Genomic DNA, 16,678 nt, shown 5'->3' on the forward strand with positions numbered 1-16,678 from the left:
CTCTCTGTGTGTGTGTGTGTGTGTGTGTGTGTGTGTGTGTGTGTGTTGTCTCTATTTCACTTATTTCTGCTCTAATCTTTATTATTTCCTTACTTCTACTGGTGTTGGGTTTTGTTCTTATTTTTCTTGCTCCTTTAGATGTAAGGTTGAGTTGTTTGCTTCAGTTTTCTCTTGTTTCTTGAGGTGGGTCTGTGTTGCTATAAAACTTCCCTTTTAGAACTGTTTCTTTTGCTGCATCCCAAAGATTTTGGACAGTTATGTTTTTATTTTCATTTGTTTCCATGTATTTTTTTATTTCCTATTTGATCTCTTGATTTTCCCGTTGTTTAATAGCATGCTGCTTAGCCTCCACATGTGTGTTTTTTCCAGTTGTTTTCTTGTAATTGATTTCTAGTTTTATACCCTTGTGGTCAGAAAAGATGCATGATATGATTTTAGTCTTCTTAAATTTATGGAGACTTGTTTTGTGGACTAACATATGGTCACTCCTGGAGAATGTTCCATGTGCACTTGGAAAGAATGTGTATTCTGCTGTTTTTAGATAGAATGTATATATCTGTTAGGTCTATCTGATCTAATGTAACATTCATAGCCACTATTTCCTGGTTTTCTGTTTGGATGATCTATCCAGTGATGTAAACAGGGTGTTAAAGTCCCCTAATATTACTGCATTCCTGTCAATTCCTCCCTTTATGTATGTTAATAATTCCTTTATGTATTTATGTGCTTCCATGTTGAGTGCATAGATAAATTGTTACACCCTCTTGTTGGATTGTACCCCTTATGTAGTGCCCTTCTTTGTCTTTTGCTACAGTATTAAGTATCTTGTCTAATAAAAGTATTGCTACTGTAGCTTTTTTTCCCCACTTCCATGTATGTATGTTTTTTTATCCCTTCATTTTCAGTCTGCACGTAGTATCTTTAGGTCTGAGGTGAGTCTCTGATAGACAGTATATAGATGATCTTATTTTTTGAATCCGCTCAATCACCCTGTGTCTTTTGATTGAAGCATTTAGTCCATTTACTTTTAATTATTGGTAGGCATGTATTTATTGCCACTTCATTGCTTGTTTTATGATTGCTTTGTAGTTCTTCTCTGTTTCTTCTCTTGTTCTCTTCCCTTGTGGTTTTATGGCTTTCTTTAGTGTTATGCATGGATTTCTTTCTCTTTATTTTTGTGTATCTATTACAGGCTTTTGATTTTTCAGTTACCATGAGGATCATATATAACATCCAAAGTATACAGCAATTTGTATCCAGTTGATGGTCACTTAAGTTTGACCCCATTCTAAAGGCACTAAATTGTTACTTTCTCCTCCACATTGTATGTATATGATGTTATATTTTGCATCCTTTTATTTTGTATATTCCTTGACTGATTTTTGTGGATGAAATTGATCTTACAACTTTTGTGTTTTAACCTCCATATTGGTTAAAAGAAGAATGCGTATTAACTCTTTTTTAAGCGTTGGGTAAAATTCATCTGTTAAGCTGGTCCTGGACTTTTTGTTTGTTGGGAGTTCTTTGATTACATAAGTGATTAATCTGCTACCTTTATTGTGCGATCACATTTGCCTGTGAAATTGTTCCCTTTTATAATTTTCTTCTAGTGGAAATGCTTCATTTTTTACATCTTAGTGTGTTATCTGTTGAAATTCTCTTCTATTAGAGTCACTCTCCCTCTATGATAATGTTCCTTGTCCATGTAAATATATGACGATGAATCTTTGCCTTTGCCATATTCATATACATAACTTTATTAGATCTTAATGATTTCTGAAAACAAGATCTTAGAACAAGGGATAATTTTGAGGCTGCTTTGATTTAGGGAAACTCAATTAACAATTGGCAGCAGTTTTTAGAAATGTCGGAGCAGCCATGGTGAAGTGAGACTTTGCTTAAGGCTTTTATAGATGGTATTTATTGGTTGATCTTGATGGAATCTCTGCATCAAATTATTCACTGATGTTTAAGAAGAGAAGAGGGGTGGTAAATACGTGGGATGACAAATGAAGTAACAAGATTCTCTCCCTGCTTGCAACATTTCCAATAAAGCTAAAAATATGTAGCTTAGGCATCTGATCAGGAATGCCTGCCACTGTTTATAATCTGAGAGACCCAGTGGCCTTAGCAATGTTATATAATTATGAAATCAACCTGCCTACATGTATAGTAGATTAGTTTGTTCTTTCCCTTGATTCCTGAACTTTCTGGATTTTGGATTTATGAACTAAAACAGTTTTATTTTGTTATGTGAGTCTTTAGGCAACTTCTAAAACCCATCTTTTTCAATAATAACTTCAAGGAAATTAAGGTATATTTGGTTTGTAATTATATTTTATTTGTATTTTATGTATTCATTTATATTGTTAAACTGTACTAGTACATAATTCAGTGAGGTGTCATTTGCTCCAAAGCTGTTATATATCAACCACAGCGAACTATGGACTGATCCATATAGGCATATATTTGTTCAAGTACAAACAGACTATATAATTATACTGACATTATGGTAGTCAGGAAGGGGATTAATGATTCCAGGATATGTTAATTCTTTGTTAGACTGGAAGGTGTTTGAAGACAGAATATTACTTTTTGTATGTTTGCATTCCCTTAGAGTTAATACAACTCCTTACATAAGGTAGAAATCCATGAATATTCTTAAAATTGATGAGTGATGTTTCTCTGTGCTATTTAAAGAATTCTATAAGGGAAAATCTGAGAATGTTCTATTGGTGTTATGATTAGAGCACCTGTTTGGGGGCTGCTGTCTTTTCTCAGGATGTTGGTAGTGCCAGCTGTTTGACAGTTCTCCACTTCCCAAAGCAAGCTTATACTAGCTAGAGTGGTTATAATTACAGATGGTGGTGCTGGCTTAGGTTCCAATCTATGCCTCAGTCTTACCTTCTCCCTCCCTGATCCACTTCCCACATTTGTACCATTTGTACAAAAACATAAATCTGGGGACACCTGGTGGCTCAGTTCGTGAAGTAACTGATTCTTGATTTAGGCTTAGGTCATGATCTCATGGTTCATGAGATTGAGCCCTGCGTCAGGCTCTGTGCTTACAGCATGGAGCCTGCTTGAGATTCTCTCTCTCCCTCTCTCTCTCTGCTTCTCCCCTGCTTGCTCTCTCTCTCTCTCTCAAAGTAAATAAATAAACATTAAAAAACCCACAAATCTGATCATATTCCTTGCTTAAAATTATTCTAAGACTTTCCAGTCCTCTTTTTTTTTTTTTTTTTTTTTTAATGTTTTACTTATTTTTAAGACAGAGAGACAGAGCATGAGTGGGGAGGGGCAGAGAGAGAGACACACACAGAATCTGAAGCGGGCTCCAGGCTCTGAGCTGTCAGCACAGAGCCCGATGCGGGGCTTGAACTCACAAACTGTGAGATCATGACCTGAGCCGAAGTTCGATGCTTAACCAACTGAGCCACCCAGGCGGCCCTCCAGTCCTCCTTTAAGTGTAGATTAGGTGCCCCTCCTTCTTCTGTACTTGTGTGTACTTACACTGGAATGCTCATACCCTACATTGTATGTGGATTTATGGATTATATAGATGCTGACATAGGTATTGACTTTCAGTTTTGTGTCCCCAGAGCCTTCCTTGTATTTGGCAGACCCACGAATAGATACACTGAAATGTTTATAATGCAGTATCATTTTTCATTCAGTAAACCTTATAAATATTTCTGGCTCCACCCTTTAGGTTTTTCCACTGCATACACACAATAGGAAGACATGGACTTACTGCTTAGTGGCCATAAATACAAATTTCTATAAAAGTTAAACAAGAAAGCAGACTTTGTATAATTTCAGACATGTGGTAATTTGCATGCTTATGGGTTGCCCTATTTTATGTAATGTCCATAAAAATGTGGCATGGAATCTTCATTATTTTTAATATAGATAGCACATGACCACCCAAATGAAAAATTTTAAGCAAATCTACTTTTTCCCTCCCAAATATGTAATTAGTCACTTCAAGACATTTTTGCTATTCTTGTCTTTAGGTGGAGCTGTTAAAGTTAAATAAGTGTGAATATCTGTCAAACACAGTTCTTGCAAGAGTGCACGTACATTTTATATATTGTGAGAAAAGCATAATTAATAGCTAATTAGGATAATGAAAGTAATATACACCAGATGTAGAGAAGACCTTGTGGAAAATTAGTATGAATTAGGTAACATGTGATTTGGTCAAAGCAAGCTTGTTGAGAAGAATTAAAACAGTGGACATGTGGAGGGACAATCAGTGGCTGTCTAGCTCCTACACCTAGGGAATAATTTAATCAAGTTTGCTATTGTAATACTCAGGGCTTCAAGCTGTTCGGTTTTCACAAGTTGATAACTTGGGATTTGGGCCCTGATTTGCAGCATTCCTATATGGTCAAAGTTTCATGTTGAGATGATCACTTTTCAAGTAATTTAATAAAATCCTCTCCATGTATAAGAATGGAAAAGTAATGAGAGACCTCAGGTACTCTGTTTCATGCCCCAAATCGTCCAGATACCACTTAATTAATACAAGTCTAATACTTGGTATGTAACTCATTTTCTACTTAATGTTCATTGATTGGCAATAGTCAGATTTTCTTTTTCATTAAATTCCTTCCAAATGTTCACCTGAATATCCTATTATAAGAAGCTGAAATTCAGTAATATCTTGATTGGTTTATATAGCTATATTTTGAAGCGACATCTACATAATCAATCTCTAACATCTGTTGATATCTGAAATGCCAGGCATTGTTCTCAGTAAGTATTTTACAAACATCATGCCACTGGATTCTCATAACAATAGGTATAGGCATCATGAGAATCATCATTATCCCCATTTTCGATGAGGTTAATTGAGCCATAGACAGATGAAGTAATTTGCTCAAGGTCACACAGATACAGATAGGGTTGCGCCTGAGATTGGAAGCCCAGTTACTGTACCTCCAGGCCTCTTGTTTTTAAGCATGGTATACATATATTGATAGTTATAAATAATGTAAAAAAATTATCTTTTTTATTTACATAAGGACATAGAATAGTCTTTTAAGTGATAAATCCTCTTGATTAATTTACTTCATTGACTGTATCCAAAGTTACTACAGATATAAGTAGCACAGCCATCATCTGTATTACAGGCATTTTTTCCTACCCATTCGGGATTACTAATTGAGCCTTACAAATTACCTGTTCTTCATTTGCTTTCAGGCAGTAATGCTTAAGCCATATTCTAATCTTAAAATGTTTATAGGTACTAAAACCTTGTTCCACTAGGACTAGGAGTTCTGTAAATAACAATGCCATGGATCTACTCAGGAACTGAATAAATAGAAACCTCAATTATGGGTTAAGGTAATATATCTAGCCCTGATGCAAACACTTGAGTCTATTTAATGTTTAAAAGGAACTTTGTTGAATTTCTGTTTTAAAAGGATAAGAACCTAGAGATTGAAATGAGTATATGAAAAGTAGAGTCAAACTGTGATATAAAGAAACTAATTCTTCAAATATCTCCTGAGTATAGTAACAATTCTAATATCAAGAAAAGTAAAAACGGTCTAGTTCCATGTAGATAGACTTTATCTACTGATTGTTAACTGCGTTCTCAAATCCTGAGATATAATGTCTCTGTTTAATTTTTGTTGTGCTTAAGATACTTGTTTTATAGGTTTCTCATCAACATATCTCATTTCATGCAATTTAATTAAATTGTCTCCTGAATTCTGTTAAAATCCTCCTGGATTACTTTATCAGTAAAATTTTATTTGCCTACCTACTTAGAGAAGGAGACAAAGAAAGGAGTCTGTTTTTGTCAAGTGCACTTTGAAGATCTCATTTCGGTCTAAAGAGGGCTCAGATTAAGGGCTTTTTAAGTGATACCATGTTTTATATATTACTGGACTCCCATATTTTTTTATAGACCTGAGATTCTAGAACAGTTTTACTATCAAAGTTATCCTTTAATTGAATGCTAAATGATTTCAAAGTTATTTTCCTGTCACTTATTTTACTATTGGTACATATATGTATGTTAAGAAACAAATTTGATAGTATGTAGTACCTTCTTTTTTGTATCCTTTGGGTAAATACCTAGTAGTGCAATTTCTGGGTCATAGGATAGTTTTATCTTTAACTTTCTGAGGAACCTCCACACTGTTATCCACAGTAGCCGTTCCAGCTTGCATTCCCACCAACAGTGCAAGAGGGTTCCCCTTTCTCTGCATCCTGACCAACATCTGCTGTTTCCTGGGTTGTTAATTTTAGTCATTCTGACAGGTGTGAGGTGGTATCTCATTGTGGTTTTTGTTTTTCCCTGATGATAAGTAATGTTGAATATCTTTTCATGTGTCTCTTTGTCATTTGTATGTCTTCTTTGGAGAAGTCTTCTCATGTCTTCTGGCCATTTCTTAACTGTATTATCTTTGGGGTGTTGAGTTTGATAAGTTCGTCACAGATTTTAGATATTAACCCTTTATCCTATATGTCATTGGCAACTATCTTCTCCCATTCCATTGGTTGCCTTTTAGTTTTGTTGATTGTTTCCTTTGCCAAGAGCTTTTTATCTTGATGAGGTCCCAATAGTTCATGTTTGCTTTTGTTTCCCTTGCCTCCAGAGACTTGTCTCGTACGAAGTTGCTGCAGCCAAGGTCACAGGGGTTGCTGCCTGTGTTCTCTTCTAGGGTTTTGATGGTTTCCCGTCTCACATTTAGGGTTTTCATCCATTTTGAGTTTATTTTTGTGTATGGTGTAAGAAAGTGGTCCAGGTTCATTCTTCTGCATGTTGCTGTCCAGTTTTCCAAACACCATTTGCTGAAGAGACTGTCTTTTTCCCATTAGATATTCTTTCCTGCTCTGTCAACAATTAGTTGACCATTTCTGGGTCCTCTGTTCTGTTCCATTAATTTGTGTCTGTTTTTGTGCAAGTACCATACTGTCTTGATGATGACAGCTTTGTAATACAGCTTGAAGTCCATAATTGTGATGCTTCCAGATTTGATTTTTCTTTTTCAATGTTACTTTGGCTTTTCAGGATCTTTTCTAATTCCATACAAATTTTAAAATTGTTTGCTCTAGCTCTGTGAAGCATGCTGGTGCTATTTTGATAGGGATTGCATTGAATATGTAGGTTTCTTTGGGTAGTATAGAAATTTTAACAATATTTGTTCTTCCAATCCATGAGCATGGAGTGTTTTTTCCATTTTTTTGTGTGTGTTGTCTTCAATTTTATTCATAAGTGTTCTATAGTTTTCAGGATACACATTTTTTTAACCTCTTTGGTTAGGTTTATTCCTAGGTATCTTAATGGTTTTTGGTGCAGTTGTAAATGGGACTGATTCCTTCATAATTCTTTCTGCTGTTTCATTATTGGTGTATAGAAATGTAATGGATTTGTTGATTTTTATATCCTGTGACTTTGCTGAATTCATGTGCCCATTCTAGCAATTTTTTGGTGGAGTCTTTGGGTTTTCCTCAAAGACTATCATGTCATCTACAAATATTGAAAGTTTGATTTCTTCCTTGCCTTTTATTTCTTTTTGTTGTCTGATTGCTGAGGCTAGGACTTCCAGTACTGTGTTGAACAACAGTGGTGAGGGTGGATGTTACTGTTATGTTCTTGACCTTAGAGGATGATATTAGCTGTGGGTCTTTTATATATGGCCTTTATGATGTTGAGGTATGTTCCTTCTATTACTACTTTTTTGAGGGTTTTTATCAAGAAAGGATACTATATTTTATCTAATGCTTTTTCTGCATCTATTGAACCATATGGTTTTTCTCCTTTTCTTAATGTGGTATATCACATTGATTTGCAGATTCTGAGGAATAAATCCCACTTGATCATGGTGAATAATTCTTTTAATGTACTGAGGATTCAATTTGCTAGTGTCTTAGAATTTTTGCACCATTGTTCATCAGGGATATTGGTCTGCAACTTTCCATTTTAGTGGGATATTTGTCTGGTTTTGGAACCAAGGTAATGTTGGCCTCATAGAATGAGTTTATAAGTTTTCCTTCCATTTCTTTTTGCTGGAACAGTTCCAAAAGAATAGGTATTCTTTTTTAGATGTTTGGTAGAATTCCCCTGGGAAGCCATCTGGCCCTGTATTCTTGCTTATTGAGAGATTTTTTTTTTTATTACTGATTCAATTTCCTTATTTGTAACGGGTATCTTCAAATTTTCTAGTTCTTCCTATTTCAGTTTTGGTAGTTTATATGTTTCTAGATATTTATTCATTTGTTCCAGGTTGCCCAATTTATTGGCATATCATTGCTCATAATATTCTCTTATAATTGTATTTCTATGGTTTTGGTGGTGGTCTCTCTTCTTTCATTCATGATTTTATCGGTTTGGGTCCTTTCTCTTTTCTTTTTGGTAAGTCTGGCTAGGGTTTTATCAATTTTGTTAATTCTTTGAAAAACCAGTTCCTGGTTTAGTTGATCTGTTTTTTGTTTTTGTTTTTTTCTATATAACTTGTTTCTGCTCTAATCTTTGTTATTTCCCTTCTTTTGCTGGTTTTGGGCTTTATTTGCTGTTCTTTTTCCAGCTTTTTTAGGTGTAAGGTTAGGTTGTATATTTGAGATTTTTCTTCCTTCTTGAGGAAGGCCTGAATTGCTATATACTTCCCTCTTAGGACTGCCTTTACACTTTTGGACTGTTATATTTTCATTTTCATTGGCTTCAATGTATTTTTCCATTTCTTCTTTAATTTCCTGGTTAACCAATCCACTCATTCTTTAACAGGATGTTCTTTAACCTCCATGTATTTGAGGGCTTTAAATTTTTTTCTTGTGGTTGACTTCAAGTTTCAGAGTGTTGTGGTCTGAAAATATGCATGGTATGATCTCGATCTTTTTGTAGTGGTTGAGGCCTGATTTGTGACCCAGTATGTGATCTATTCTGGAAAAAGTTCCTTGTGCACTTGAAAAGAATGTGTATTCTGTTGTGTTAGGATGAAATGCTCTGAATATATCTGTTAAGTCCATCTGGTTCGATGTGTCATTCAAAGCCATTGTTTCCTTGTTTATCTTCTGCTTAGATGACCTGTCCATTGCTGTAGGTATGGTGTTAAAGTCCCCTACTATTACTGTATTATTATCAATGAGTTTAAGTTTGTTATTAATCGATTTATATATTTGGCTTCTATCAAGTTGGGGGCATAAATATTTACAATTATTAGCTCTTCTTGTTGGATAGACCCCTTTATTATGATATAGTATCCTTGATCTCTTACTATCATCTTTGGTTTAAAATCTAGTTTGTCTGGGGGCACCTGGGTGGCTCAGTCAGTTAAGCATCCAACTTTAGCTTAAGTCATGATCTCGTGGTTTGTGAGTTCTAGCCCCATGTTGGGCTCTGGGCAGACACTGCTGAGCCTGCTTCCGGTTCTCTGTCTCCCTCTCTCTCTGCCCTTCCCCCACTTGCACACACACTCTCTCTCTGTCTCAAAAATAAATAAACTTTTAAAAAATAAATAAAGTCTAATTTGTCTGATATAAGTATGGCTACTCCAGCTTTCTTTGATGTCCATTGGCATGATAACTGGTTCTCCACCCTTTCCCTTTCATTTTGGACGTGTCTTTGGGTCTAAAATGAGTCTCTTGTAAGCAGCATATCAAAGGGTCTTTTTTTTAACAATCCATTCTGATACCCTGTATCTTTTGACTAGAACATTTAGAGCAATTATCGATAGATATGATAGATATGAATTTAGTGCTGCTGTATTACCTATAAAGTTGCTGTACATTTAGATTGTCTCTGTTCCTTTCTAGTCTTTTTTGCTTTTGGTTTCTCTTTCCTACTTAAAGGGTCCCCTTTAATAATTCTTGAAGAACTGGTTTAGTTTTTGCTTGTCTTGGAAACCTTTTATCTCTCCTTCTATTCTGAATGACTGCCTTGCTGAATAAAGTATTCTTGGATGCATATGTTTCCTGTTTCGCATGATGAATATATTATGCCACTCCTTCCTGGTCTGCCAACTTTCTGTGGACAGGTCTTCTGCTAACTTTATGTGTCTACCCTTGAAGGTTAAGGACCTTTTGTCCCTAACTGCTTTCAGAATTTTCCTTATATTTTTCAGGTTTCACTGTGATATGTCATGGTGTTAACCTGTTTTTGTTGATTTTGAGTGGAATCCTCTGTGTCCCTTGGACTTGAATGCCTATTTCCTTCTCCAGATTAGGGAGGTTATCAGCTATAATGTGTTCAAATAAACCTTCTATCCCTTTTTCCTGCCCCTTTTTTTTTTTTTTCTGGGACTCCTATGATACATATGTTATTGCACTTTGTAGAATCACTGATTTCCCTAAGTCTGTATTCATGATCTTACAGTTTTCTTTCCCTCTCCTTTTCAGCTTCATTATTTTCCATAATTTTATCTTCTATATCACCTATTCAGTCCTCTGCTTCCTCCATCCTTTAATCACATCCAGTCAGTTTTGCATTTCAGTTATAGCATTTGTTGTTTCAGCCTGACTAGTTTTTAGGTCTCTTTGTCTGCAGCAAGTGTTTCTCTGGTGTTTTATATGCTTTTTTCAAGCCTAGCTAGTATTCTTATGACTGTTATTCTAAATTCTTACTTAGATATATTACTTACCTTTTTTGAGCAAATCCCTGGCTGTGTTTCTTCTTGATCTTTCTTTGGGGGAGAATTCCCTGTCTTGTCATTTTATCTAGTTTTCTGTCTTTTGTGTTAATGAAAGCTTGTTATGTTTTCTGCTCCTAAGTGTAATGCTATATTAAGAAGGGATTATACTCTGTCTAGAGCATGGTGCTTCAGGAAATGCTTCTGGTGTGAAATGCTTCTGCTGCTTTCTCCCAGATCAGTCCTCTGCTGAGTTCCTCCTTGCTTTCACTAGGGAGTGTTTGGATCTTTAACTAGGTGTGCTTTGATTTGTTTGTTAAAATAAGCCTGATTTAAAAACAACAACAACAACAAAAAACCTCATCCAGAAAAAGAGAAAAGGAAAAGGAATAAAAAAAGAAAACAAAAAACTATAAGCCTGATTCCAAAGAAAAAGAAAATTAAAAAAGATGGGGAAAAAAAGAAAAAAAAAAGCCTGATCAAAAAAAAGGAACAAAAAACTATAAGCCTGATTCCAAAAAAAAAGAGAGGAAAAAGACAAGAAAAAGAAAAAAAAAAAAAAAAAAAAAGAAGCACCTGCTCCTATTTCCACCAGAACTGAAACTGATACTTTAGAGTACTCTGTGATCAGTAGACTTGGTTGGAGTGTCTACGTTGGTCCTCTGGGGGAGAGGCCGGCTGTGCTGGCTCACAGAGCTGACCTAGTAAAGATGCTCCTGCAGGGTGGGGGTGGGGTTTGGTATAAGTGACTCCACCCTCCACTGGGGGCACTGTGTTGCTCACTGAAGTCCAACCCCGCTGGTAGGCAGGGGGGAAGATGGTGTTACTCTGCTTTCTAGTCCCCAGGTCTGGGAGCTCTCACCAGCCACTGTTCAGGAAACCCTTACAGACACGCACACAATCTCCCCTCCTGTGGCCCAGACTTCCATCAAATCCTTGCACTCAACCAGTCTGTGCCTGGGCCATTGACATGCCTGGCACCACAGCTCTTCTGTGTTTTAGTTCTAGTGCGCGGCTGGGATTCAAAACTCCAAATCTTTTTTTTTTTTTTTTTTTTTTTAGTATAATTTGTCAAATTGGCTTCCATACAACACCCAGTGCTCATCCCAACAAGTTCCCTCCTCAATGCCCATCACCCACTTTCCCCACTCCTCCACCCCCCATCAGCCCTCAGTTTGTTCTCTGTATTTAAGAGTCTCTTATGGTTTGCCTCCCTCCCTCTCTGTTTAGTAACTTTTTTTTTCCCTTCCCCTCCCCCTCCCCCATAGTCTTCTGTTAAGTTTCTCAAGATCCACATATGAATGAAAACATATGGTATCTGTCTTTCTCTGGCTGACTTAGTTCACTTAGCTTAATACCCTCCAGTTCCATCCTCGTTGCTGCAAATGGCCAGATTTCATTCTTTCTCATTGCTAAGTAGTATTCCATTGTATATATAAATCACATCTTCTTTATCCATTCATCAGTTGATGGACATTTAGGCTCTTTCCATAATTTGGCTATTGCAAAACTCTAAATCTTAAAGGATTACACTCCTCTTCTCTGGAGTAGAGCCTTGCAGTGCTGTGCCTGGTGACTTTCTGTCCCAGAAAAGCAGCTGCAGGGCTGTGCAGGTGCCTGGAGTTTATGGTGAAGCACAGAGAAAAGCTGCAACCAGTTATCTACCTTCTGCACATGCTTCTATCCCCTGCTGTTGAATGGCTACTCAAAGGTGCCACCCAGGTCTTTTGTCCTTAGGAAATATATCCTTCCAAATGCACTCCAGGAAGCAGAATGTTGTCTCCCAGAGTAACCCAGGGGATCCCCATACCACTCTGTCCACTCTCAGGGGCCTCTACCCTCCTTCTCCCCAGGAGCACCTACACCCTCCTAGATCAACTCCGGTGAATGGCACGAACTTCCAGAACCTCAGAATTTGAGCTCTAATGTTGGCAAAAACTTGTGATAGTCCATTCCTCCCAATTCCCCAGTCATTGGTTTTAGGGGAATGCTTTTTTTTGCCTAAACCAAATGGGATGCTCACACTCTCTTGCTCCTGCGCGCTCGCGCGCTCTCTCTCTCTCTCTCTCTCTCTCTCTCTCTCTCTCTCTCTCCTGTGCAGAAAGGGTTCCTACCCTACATGGCACTATAGCTTTTCTTTCCCCCACCTCACGTCTCTGCACCTCATACCTCAAATTATGAAGATTGTTCTCTTAATCCCTAGATCGATTTCCTAGGTGTTCAAAATGATTTGATATTGCTCTAGCTGTGTTCAAGGGACAAGACTAGCCCAGGGTCCCTCTACTACAATGCCATCCTGACTACTCCCTCTGTAGTATATTCTTTTTTAATGAGGAGGCTAGTGAATAATCATATAAAAAAAATTTAAAAACTTTTTAATGTTTATTTATCTTAGAGAGATAGAGCATGAGTGGAAGAAGGGAAGAGAGAGAGGGTGACACAGAATCTGAAGCAGGCTCTAGGCTCTGTGCTGACAGCTCAACACGGGACTCAAACTCACAAACTGTGAGACCGTGACCTGAGCTGAAGTTGGATGCCTAACTGAAAATACAGGAAATAACTTTCCTACATACCATTTATAATCTATTTAGAAATATAATTGGAAAAGCTCCACAAAGAATAGCAAAGAAAATGATATATTTAATAATAAATGTAAAATCAAATGAATCACATTGAATTAAAATGTTACTGAGAGATATAAAAAGAAAACTTGAATAAATTGTAAGAGATCTCTTATTTCTACAGGTCTGCTACACAGAAATGTTAAATAGACTAAAATGTTGATTAGTTCTTTGAAATGATTTACAAAGAATTTGTAATGGAAAAAGCTTATGATATAATGTCAGGTGAAGACAAGTATGCCAAGAAAATATCACAAAAGTATGTCCAAATGTAAAACTATGTAACTATTACAGGATGGATAGGTTTTTTTCTATTTTTACACTTTTTGTGTTTTTTTCCAATAAACATAAATGCTTATGGAATGTGGAAAAAAACCCACATTCAATGTATTTTAACAATTTAGATGAAAGGGTAAATAGTTTGTTTACCTTTCCTATGTTTGGCCTTAATGCAGGAAAAGAGGAGCTTTATGTTTTTTGATTCACATGCTTATTCTGATCTCTAACTGATGGTTTTGTATTCCCTTAGAAAGATGTGCGGGACATCCTCACCCCAATTCAGATTGAAGCTGCTTACCACCTTGGGCATCATGTCATCAGTAAACGAAGTACAGAGGAATTCCCCCCACTTCAACCAATTCTTCAGCAAAAGAAAGAAAAAGACAGAATTGAAAAAACGGTAAGAATATTTTCCTTTGTTCCAAACATTATGTGCATATAACTCAGTTTTTGAAATGTTGCATAACTCTGGGGAAATGAATTCTCTTTCTGAATTCTTTAAAATTTTTTATTTTTTAAATTTTTTTTAATATCTCATTAAACATTTTACTCATTTTTTTCCTTTTTTTTTTCAATATATGAAATTTATTGTCAAATTGGTTTCCATACAACACCCAGTAGTCATCCCAAAAGGTGCCCTCTTCAATACCCATCACCCACCCTCCCCTCCCTCCTACCCCCCACCAACCCTCAGTTTGTTTAAAATTTTTTAAATCAATTTTCTTAATATACAAAGAGATTTATGCTGTGCCTTATTTTCCACTTTTCTTTACTTTTTATATTCCCTTTAGGATATTGAGCTCTGAGTGTGTTTCCATATGCATTTAGTTCAAGAAATGGCTTCCCATATACATGAGATGTTAATTTTCCCTCCTTGATACCTGGCCCATGAGGAAAGTATATTGCTAGGCAGCACTCCCAATGACAGTGAGTCACACTCATGAGCTTTATCCTCCTCTGTTTCATTTTCTGTCCCCTTCTCTCTTGTTTTGTCTTCCTCTCAGTCACCCTACACACAGATACACTCATATCTTGTTAGTCAAGTTCCTTTGCTGGCTTTTCCTCATTTACATACATACGGAATTTCTTTTTCATATTCAACTATAGGGTTTTTAGCCACATCCCAGGACCCATTGCGTTTTGAGATGGATCCTGCATTCTAACCAGTGGGCTGCTTTTTCTAGTGTATCCCCTAATAGCTCCATTTCACTGGCAGATTGTTTACTCCCAGGAGTCCAGTTGTTCGGACCTTTACTGTCCAACAGTGTCATCAACAGGATGTTTGGAGGCATGTTTTAAAGCATTTGCTAATGGCACACAATGTAAAAGGCAGAAGTGACATTTATTATTTTTTTAAATATGAAATTTATTGCCAAATTGGTTTCCATACAACACCCAGTGTGCTCATCCTAACAGGTGCCCTCCCCAATGCCCATCACCCACTTTCCCCTCTCTCCCACCCCCCATCAACCCTCAGTTCTCAATTTTTAAGAGTCTCTTATGTTTTGACATTTAAAGGGCTAGTTCATATCCTGTTTAGAGTAATTGCCCTTAAGTCACCTGAAGATATTTAAGATTACAATCATTGCTCTCTAGAATACTAGATCAAATGAACATAATTTAAGAGCAAGTTTTCTTGATACTCTTATGAATATAATTGTGGAAATCAGTGTTTTCACTCTTCTTTTGAACTTCAGTTGTCAATATCAACTATTTTTAAATATGTTTAATAATGAAAAATTCAATATTGTAAGTACACAAGGCAAAACCTTAGCAATTTATAGTTATGTTAGAATAATCTGCATTTTCGGGGGTGCCTGGGTGGCTCAGTTGGTTAAGCATCCAACTTCGGCTAGGTCATAGTCTTGCGGTCCGTGGGTTCGAGCCCCGCATCCTGCTCTGTGCTGACAGCTCAGAGCTTTAGATTCTGTGTCCCCGCCTCTCTCTGCCCCTACTCTACTCATGCTCTGTCTCACTCTCTCAAAAGTAAATAAATGTTAAAGAGAAATTAGAATAACCTGCATTTTGACTTTTCGAACAACCTGCTTTACAAGTAAAAGTGGCAGGAAAAATATCACATTTACCTCATCATTTAGAGAAAGATTTACACTTCCCTTCTGCTTCCCCAGGTTGAAGTAGTCTGTGGTCTGACACCCTATCTGACAACATGCTAGTCATTTCCCATTTAATGAACCTAGCTCCTTCTCTGACTTTGTGGATTTCTCTCAGCATCTTTCCCTTTTTACCTGTTCCTCTTAGCTTCCTTTTTATCTCTCTCCACTTTTTCCTCTATCTTAGACCTCAGGTCTTCCCACGTACCTCTTAGTATCTCTGGGTCCTATTAAAATGTTCCGACTTAAATAAGTTCTGGAACCCTTAGGATAGACTATCATTTAATTTAGCTCCAGGTGTCCTCCAGTAAAATTTCTAACTTTCTACATTTTGCTGTTTTCACTAAATGGAGGCTTACCTCCCATCACCTGTGAAAAGTGCATGCCATGCTTCTTAGTCATAAGTGGGATCGCACAGTAGCACCAGCAAATTGAGAGGAATTCGGCGAAGGACACCCTGGCAGCACAGGCTTTAAATACCTACCTAGGGTACTACTTCAGTCTGCTTAAACTCATTTTTTTATAGCAATTGTAGAAGAAACAATAATCTTTCAATTTAACACATCTAGGCTTTATGTTAACGTGTTGGAAGAACTTGGTACCTTTTAGTCCTGCAGTTACTTGTCATTGGAACTGTGACTAATTCTCAAATCAAACTCCAAAAAGGACAAAATGAGGTGTTCATCAATTTTATTTCACTTTTCTCGTGTACCACAGATGGCAATTTCTTTCTAAAAAAAAAAAAAAAAAGCATAGAAGTATACCTCCTTATTAAACTAACATAAAAAACACTGTTCTGTTTTACTTCCAGATAAATTTTGCAAGATTTTGTGCCCACCAAAATTGCTCTGCTGACTTACAGGTTTCTGGGAGAATTGGATTTTTTAAGTAAGTGTAGTTTCCTGTTCCTCACTGAGATGGGTAACGGGTGTGTGCTTGTCTGTTCTGAAGAGACTAATCCTTGGGGATTAGAGGCATTCAATGAATTGAACAACATTCTGCTGAGAGAGATGAAGAGGTCTGTATATCCCTCCCTGAACATATATACTCAGAGCTAACCACTTTTTGAAAGAATGAGAATATG

General features: G+C 36.7%; 1 protein-coding gene across 2 annotated transcripts in view; it reads left to right on the forward strand.

Moving 5' to 3' along the window:
- The window catches only part of ITGA4 (integrin subunit alpha 4), a 90,220-nt gene that overhangs the window by 48,686 nt on the left and 24,856 nt on the right, over positions 1-16,678 (forward strand). For both annotated transcript variants that reach the window (XM_007083914.3, XM_042994841.1), the window contains 2 exons: positions 13,734-13,883; positions 16,406-16,482. In XM_007083914.3, the coding sequence (XP_007083976.2) occupies positions 13,734-13,883; positions 16,406-16,482 (227 nt within the window). The remainder of the gene's footprint in view (positions 1-13,733; positions 13,884-16,405; positions 16,483-16,678) is intronic.

The sequence above is a fragment of the Panthera tigris genome, chromosome C1 (assembly GCF_018350195.1).
Source record: "Panthera tigris isolate Pti1 chromosome C1, P.tigris_Pti1_mat1.1, whole genome shotgun sequence".
In the NCBI taxonomy this organism is placed as follows: Eukaryota; Metazoa; Chordata; class Mammalia; order Carnivora; family Felidae; genus Panthera; species Panthera tigris.